Source organism: Hippocampus zosterae, chromosome 7 (assembly GCF_025434085.1).
Source record: "Hippocampus zosterae strain Florida chromosome 7, ASM2543408v3, whole genome shotgun sequence".
NCBI lineage: Eukaryota > Metazoa > Chordata > Actinopteri > Syngnathiformes > Syngnathidae > Hippocampus > Hippocampus zosterae.
In genome coordinates, this window is record NC_067457.1 from 18,353,234 (window position 1) to 18,361,283 (window position 8,050).

The following is an 8,050-nucleotide window of genomic DNA, read 5'->3' on the forward strand; positions in this document are numbered from 1 at the left end:
CGAGATCCCGGATACAAGCGGCCGAAATGAGTTTTCTCCGCAGGGTGTCCGGGGTCTCCCTTAGAGATAAGGTGAGAAGCTCGGTCATCCGGGAGGGGCTCGGAGTCGAGCCGCTTCTCCTCCACATCGAGAGGAGCCAGATGAGGTGGCTTGGGCATCTGATTCGGATGCCTCCTGAACGCCTCCCTGGTGAGGTGTTCCGGGCATGTCCCACCGGGAGGAGACCCCGAGGAAGACCCAGGACACGCTGGAGAGACTATGTCACCCAGCTGGCCTGGGAACGCCTCGGGATCCCCCGGGGAGAGCTGGAAGAAGTAGCTAGGGAGAGGGAAGTCTGGGCTTCCCTGCTAAAGCTGTTGCCCCCGCGACCCGGCCCCGGATAAGCGGTAGAAGATGGATGGATGGATGGATGAAATCCCACAATTTCATTTTTGGATCAACTGGCCAGGTCACTGTGAATGAGGTTAAAAAACAATTAAAATGTGTATAAAATATCTCGTAATTGATTTAAGTAACAACCCCTATAACGTTGAACTATAGGTATTTTCAAGATGGACATCGATATCTGTATGTTATTTGTACTACGAGTGATTATTAGAAAATTCTACTAGTTCACGTGAGGCCCTTCTCTACTAGGTACACTCCTTTGCTTGATGTTTGTGCTTGTTTTTGGATTTTTTATATAGGTTAGCACCACTTAAATTATAATAACTTTCTCTAATTTCGAAAAGCTTCTGGATGAGTTCTCCGTTTGTTTTGAGGGGTGTGCTGGCGCTTTAAATTGTAGGCGTGGCCTCTCTACTACGATCCGCCCTATATGCGTAATAGGAAAGCGTTCCTTCCCGGGAAATGACACTGCGCGCCATTCTGCAAAAGAAAGTGAATGCGGGCGGAGCTCGCGCGGAAACCGCGGCAAGTTTCACAGCGCATTTGTTTGAAGACTGTTTACAACGCAGGCGGAAGAGAAAAGAACTGGAAGAAGAAGCGACCCGTGTGCATGCGCCGTTTGATGCTCATTGCTGAGGTCGTTTGCCTTACGGGGGGATCTATGAAGGAGCACGCAGAATTTTCAACGCGCATAGCAGGTAAAAAAAACAAACAAACCAATTTCGGCAACAACACAATTATGGTCATAATTCTGACGGATATTGAAGGCCCCCAGTGGCAGCGCCTGAGCACATCGGGCTCTTATTTGATTAATTGATCAAATGAGCGTAATGGGTATCAAGTTTGCGCGCTAATTGATCCATCTAATTTAATCATCTCTGCCGATTAGCTGAACAACCAGCCCCCACCCGCCCCCTCCCTCTTAGCATCCACTCTCTGTTTTGCCACCGTCTACTACGATAAAACATTGTTATGCAATGAAACTCCATTGCGAAACTTGAAAGTTCTCAGCTAGGGAAAAAAACTTTTTGCCTTATCGGTGATTGGCTTGTGACTAATCATGGTAGGCGTGTTTTTTTAAAACTCTTAACTCTCTGGCATGACTTAATTTAAGAGAAAGCCAGACGGAGGCGGCATTGCATGTTGGAGAAAGGGGTCCAGGTCTTGATTATATTGCATATGATGTACAAGTATGGGGTTCAATTGTTCAATTTTTGATTGGGTGAGAATTTGGTTCAGTTCTTTTCCTATACTCACAAGAATGGGATTCAATCAAAGTGTGCTCCTCTCTCTCTGCAGACCGAGGGAACAAGGAGTGACCCCCCCTCCGTCACTGCCTCTATGCTTGGCATCAGCTCCTCCACTGCGCCCCGTTATGACAGCTGGGACATGGACCACCTGGACTACTACCAGCACTACTTCTATGACGACCATCACAACCCGGAGGAGGATTTCTTCAAGGCCACGGCGCCCAGCGAGGACATATGGAAGAAATTTGAGCTGGTGCCCACCCCACCTATGTCCCCCATCCGGACTGTGGAGGGGTTGGGCAGGTTCGGGCTGGTGTGCCCCACACTTGGGGACAAGCTGGAGTGGGTGTCGCAGTTTCTGGGTCAGGAGGACGAACAGCAACAGCAGCAGCAGGACCCCCCCTGCAAAGTGACCCCGGCCACAGACTCCGTTGGGAACCTGAGCTCCATCATTATCCAGGACTGCATGTGGAGCGGCTTCTCGACAGGCTGGCAGCTGGAGAGGATGGTGGGAGAGCGCTGCCACCCCTGCCAGGCCAAGGGGGGCCCCGCCACCACCAAGGTGGTCAACGGCACGTCACCGGGGAGGGCGCAGGGTGTACACACCGACGCGCTGCCTCTGGGTTGTTTGGTGGCGGATTGCGTGGACCCGGCCGCTGTGCTCACCTTCCCCTTCGGAGGTTGCAAGAAGCAAATCTCTTCTGGGTCGGAGTCCCGCACCAACTCATCAGGTTCGTGTTTCGAGCAACACCCTGCACCAATACACTGCGCCTTTTTCCACATTTGAATCGCAGTCAACGAAAATGCAATTAGCTCAGTCTAATGTAGGAAAACGAGACCGCACCTCATGCATCGTCATTTCTTGGAGTTTATTGGCAACTGGCGAACCAGCTACAAAGTCAACGGCGCGTTACTGACAGCAACTGACATTGTCCTTCCATTGCAAGGAAGCCAATGTGAATGGATGCTGGCCTGATGTTGTGAAATGTGCTGCCGCCGCCTAGGGGCGGGTGTCTGCAGCAACTCCTTCCTAGGCCCCGCCCCTGAAAGGCACACAACAACACATTGTAGTAGTACTGTACAATGTGTGTGTGATGTTCGGCTTAGACTTTTTGTGGTCCCATTTTTCTTTCCGTCTTTTTTTTTTTTCAGTTTAGCATTTATATTTGACACTACAGTGCTATTTTACGTGACTCTAAAAATATGATGGAGCTGAGACACATTCATGTGGTTTCAATAGGGGGGAAAAAATTATATAACACTGATTTTGTACCACAAGAAAGGTTTTTACATCATTAGGTGCACCTCCTCCATAAAATCCAACGAGAGCCACTTTTTGTAAATGTCCCTTGAAAGGTGCTCCATCCAGCAAATGTAAGCTTTTCATCTAAGTTGTACTTTGTATTGATGTGGAACTGTGCTCCATGCATGTTTAATTTTTAACTCCTCGAGCTAAATAAGGTAACCAAACTATGAGTGGAGCACATCTTTTACACTAAACATTGTTAGGTTTATGTTGCCTTTGACAGCATCTCTCAACATGGAAGCTTGATTTTTGTATGTGTATGGAACGTTTATGATGAGTCTGTGCCTGGAGTCAATATTTGGCTTTGCTGCTCTGCTCGCGCTAGAAAGAAAAATGAATGCCCGGCACATGACTGCAATGCGTTACCTTGGTGCATGCAACACATGCTCCAAGGAGTGACACGCCCATTTGAACATCTGCCGCCTGGCCCAGCGCCAGCGGACCAGCTGCTGCCCCCCCCCCTCCCCCCCATTCCTGACTGACTTATGACTACGGCAGCGCACCTCTGCGGTGCCGTCTTGCGCTTGACGCCAACTCGATAGGTCCTAAATGCAGCAGGGAGGGTGGAAACGCCATTTTTACATTAGAAAATAATAATTGAATAAATAAAAATAATAAATGTCTAAAATGGATCAAGACCTGCACCAAATACTGCAGCAAAAAGCAGTATTTGACGCATCCTCAAGAAGTTTTAACTGCCTATAGATGGCATCAAAGCACTACGTTTAGCTCTTCAACTCACCTCAACATAGTGCGCGCACACACACACACACACACACACACTTTTTTGTGTGTGCGACCAACTTCTCACGAACGCCCCGATCGCGCACACACACACACACAAAAGAGGGTGCCCACCAGTACACTCGCGCACATATGCACGCACACCACGATGAGCAACAGTCGAAACGGGCCGAAAAATGAATGAAAGCTCAAGATACAAACAAACAAATCTTTTTTTTTCCCCCATGCATTTCCTCCTCCCACCCCTTGTGGTCGACTTGGGACCAGTTCACTGGCTCCCGGTCGATTCTGATCGACGTATTGGGCACCCCTGCCTTAAAATCAGAGGTAATTCGCTGACTAGCTTAGCACTTAGCGCCGTTGTTTGCGCATGAGCGGTGATGCAGTCATCTGATTGGTTGCTCTCGATGTCAATCAAGTAACGGGATTGAGGATAGGTTGATGGAGTACGTTCCGCTGCCGAGGCGTTTTCGACGCTTGTCGTGTGAGAGCCCGGGAGCCGCGGGTTGGCCACCCCTGTGATAGTGTTTTGACACTGCAGACAGCTTGAAAGGGGCTCTGGATTTTAGGCCAGCGGAGATATCAAGTCAAGGCCAAAGTGTATTTTAATTTGTTGCATAACAGTAGGGAGGACATTTAGAAATACTCGCTCACAGACACATTTTCATAAAAAGGATTTAAAAAAAAAGATTTTTCATGGTTAATTTCACATTTGAGTTGGATGAATTATGGCCTATTTGCAAACAAGAAATTAAAAAGTCATCTTCACATAATGAAGTCGAGCAATGCTCCTCTAAGTGGAGAACCCCCCCCACCCCCCTATTTCCACTCGCTGAACCCATCAGACTGAGCCTCGGTATGTAGGCGAGCATGTGATGTTGAAATTAGACCGTGCATAATGGTGCGTGGAATGTCACAAAGGGGACTTGTTGCTGCATTCCTCCATTCAACACGCCGTGGCGCCAATTGTGTCATTGGGGTGGCCTCGGACTGAACAGCGCCGGCCCCGGGCTGGGAGTTGGTCTATGGAGTTTACACAATTCTGTTTGAGGCCAATTCTGGGCAAGAAGAAGGGATGGACGAGGAAAAAAAAAAAAAAGCAATAATCACTGGAACTAAATCTTGGTTGTTTTTATGTCGTTTCTTTGGACATGAATTTGTTGATGGAGAACCGCAACCAGGTGGGGGTTCACCGCGTAAATTTTGTTGTCTGGCATCCTAGATGATGAGGACGACCAAGACGAGGACGAAGAAGAGATCGACGTGGTGACCGTGGAGCACAAGCAACAACGCAAACCCCGCCGGCTGGTCAACGGCCGCAAACCCGCGACCATAACGGTGCCAGTGGACCCGCTGGACCCCGGCATGAAGCGGTTCCACATCTCCATCCATCAACAGCAGCACAACTACGCCGCCCCGTCACCGGACACGCTGCCGCCATCGTCCGCGGAGCTGCAGCCCCGTAAAAGGATCCGACACGAAGCCTCGGCCCCGGCGCACCATCAGCCGAGTCAGCATTACCACCAACCCCGACTAGGCCACGCCCCCTCCAAGTTCGATTGCAGGCGGTCTCATGCGATCGTGGCCGGGGCCCGTTCGGAGTCTCCCGACCTCGGCGCCTTATCCCCCTCTTCCCCCGCGTCGCCATCGTCCGCGGAGCTGCCGCCCCGTAAAAGGATCCGACATGAAGCCTCCGCTCCGGCGCACCATCAGCCGAGTCAGCATTACCACCAACCCCGGCTAGGCCACGCCCCCTCCAAGTTTGATTGCAAGCGGTCTCATGCGATCGTGGCCGGGGCCCGTTCGGAGTCTCCCGAGCTCGGCGCCTTGTCCCCCACTTCCCCCGCGTCGCCGTCGTCGCCCCACTGCTCGTCGTCGTCGTCCTCCTCCTCCTCCTCCTCCCCGCCGCCGCCGCTCTCCAGCCCCCAGTCGTCGGACTGCGAGGACACGGACCGACGCAAGACCCACAACTACCTGGAGCGCAAGCGCCGCAACGACTTGCGCTCGCGCTTTCTGTTGCTGCGGGACGAGATCCCCGGCTTGGCCGACTGCGCCAAGACGTCTAAGGCGACCATCTTGACGCGGGCCACTGAGTACCTGCGGCAGCTGCACGCATGTGAACGGCAGCAGGCTCATGAGCGGAAGCAGCTCAAAGCCAAGCAAGCGCAGCTGCTGCAGCGGCTGGCGCAGCTCAGGCGATCCTGAACGCTCCCGGAACTGAAAATGTTGGAATTGTGCGGGTGGATTTTCTTTTTTTTTTTCTTTTTTTTTTGGAAGGTAGTTATTTGCACATTTAGCTTGATAGACAAGCAAGGCAAGGACTACACAAGTCTTTGGTGATCTCCATACACTGCTAACAAAAAGTTCGGGATATCAGCCTTTGGAGTGAAATTTCAGGATGAGCCGAAATTCATTTGAACTTTTAAACCCATATGTCCAACTGTTTAGCGTAATCGGCCGATTGGCGATTCTCCCAAATGGGTTTTGTTCTATATGTTTCCAAGAACGTCCACCTCTGCCCTTCTGTGACTTTTCCAGTCTCTGTCTCAAAGAAGCTGAACGGCATCCACTGATGAATTTCCTGGTTCAGTTGGAACTAGTATCTCAACAGTCATTTTCATCAGTGCACAAAAACGCCTAAATTGATGAAAAGTTGCCGTTATGATCCTTCAAACTGGCTGTCAGGGGGATAGTGGAGGTGGGAGGATTCAAAGAAAGGCAGAAGTGGGCATCCTTGGAAATTCTCATCCTGTCGGTAATGTCGCCATTTTGGCTTGTTCGAGAGGGACACGTTGTGCAGAAAGTAATTTACCAGTGGATGGTTTTGGGGATTTCAAATTAACATTTTCGGTTGATTCAAAAAGCCAATATCCCTGTTTTTGGGGTGTGTGTTATCCCCCCCCCCCCCCATGCTAATTGACACTGAAGTATTGTAGAGGGGGGCTCCATGTGATGTCTGATCCAGACAGACTGAAGGACACCCCCTTGATAAGTTAACTTCTTTCTGCACCTTTTTGTGCCATCTAACCCCTCCCCCCATTCCCAACGAGAATAATTTCAACTATATATAATGATTGTACCATGGGAAGCAGGCCAAAAGGTGAATGTCGGCTTCAGTATATCAACCAAAAGAAATTCCTATGAGAATGGCTTCGCTTAGTCGGATCGTCATTCATTTTGGGGAATTGAAACCCACTGTATATCTCGATTTTCTTTTTTTTTTTCTCGCTGTCTAATTCTATTTGTAAATGTTTCTTTTGTCAGCCGTGGTTGCCTCCAGAAGAAGCCTTTTGAAATTTGCATGCCATCCCGTTATGTGTACATAGTAACCCATTTCTGTACAGTCCCTTCCGAACCAAACCAGAGCTGTGTACTCCACTCATTCTATTTTTTTGTTTTCTTTCATCTCCATCAATTTGCATCTTAAAACTTACTGGCGTTTTTTTTTCCAACGATAACTCAAAGTTTCTATGTTTGCTGTTTGTTAGTAAAAGGAAATAATAAAACAGAGCATTGAATATGGATCACTTTGTCACACAGCAATGCCTCCTTGTTTGCGTTTTGTGTCTTGAGCTAAAAAAAAAACGGTCACTAAACACCAAAGTTTGATACTATATTTTCCTACAGTGCGGTGTTCAGTGTGAGCTGTTTTTTGTTAACGTAGCTGACAGGGGCCTTCCTGGTGGTTGGTTGTGTGCTGACTGTGGACAGGTATTTGTGTGATTAAAAGCCCCCGGAGCTGTAGCACCATCTTGGTGGGAAAAGAAGCCTCTTAATGATCCTAATGCTATTGCTTTTTGCATGCTCGCTGCTCCCCCGCACTAAAGAAGCAACTTAAAATATCTCCGAGTAGCATGTTGTGTTCCCGCCAGCACTCAGGAATAGCTTTATCCCACTGTATGTAACAACCTCAGGAGCCCCCACTCCCCCGAAACAATGATTCACAGCTTTTCCACAGTGTTCCGCTCATCAGTTCAGTGCAAACCACCAGTTGCTCCTCGTTTTCTTGTCTGAGGCCTCGTCGCATATTTAAATGTTCGATTTGTATCTGTTGCCAGTTCTAATACATTTGCCGTTGGCGATTTATGGAGCCTTGTTTCAGCACTTTTTTTTCTGTACCTCATAAGCCTATATGTATGAAGAGTCAGAAAATCAATAAATTTGTTTGACATCATGTTCGGAACTTTTTGTCTTATTTCATGTGTAAATGTTTTATACAGGTTTTGTAATTTATTCACAATAAATTGATCACTTATTAAATAAGACCAAACTATTTAATGAAATTACACTTGGCTGATCTTTCGATAATTGTTCGCAGATTTCCCATTGTGAGACCAATTTGAAACGCTCACTACTTCAAATG

General features: G+C 48.6%; 1 protein-coding gene across 1 annotated transcript; it reads left to right on the top strand.

The window, feature by feature from the left end:
* The first annotated feature begins 838 nt into the window (after positions 1 to 838).
* Positions 839 to 7,861, top strand: LOC127603763 (protein L-Myc-1b-like). Its single transcript, XM_052070359.1, has 3 exons — positions 839 to 1,085; positions 1,687 to 2,368; positions 4,910 to 7,861. The coding sequence occupies exons 2-3, from the start codon at positions 1,729 to 1,731 to the stop codon at positions 5,890 to 5,892; spliced, it is 1,623 nt and encodes a 540-aa protein (XP_051926319.1). The 5' UTR covers positions 839 to 1,085; positions 1,687 to 1,728; the 3' UTR covers positions 5,893 to 7,861.
* Positions 7,862 to 8,050: the final 189 nt, after the last annotated feature.

Coding starts and splice junctions, on each gene's coding strand:
- LOC127603763 (XM_052070359.1), top strand. CDS start 1,729: ATGCTTGGCATCAGCTCCTCCACTGCGCCCCGTTATGACAGCTGGGAC. Junction 2,369..4,909: donor GTCCCGCACCAACTCATCAG/GTTCGTGTTTCG, acceptor CTGGCATCCTAG/ATGATGAGGACGACCAAGAC.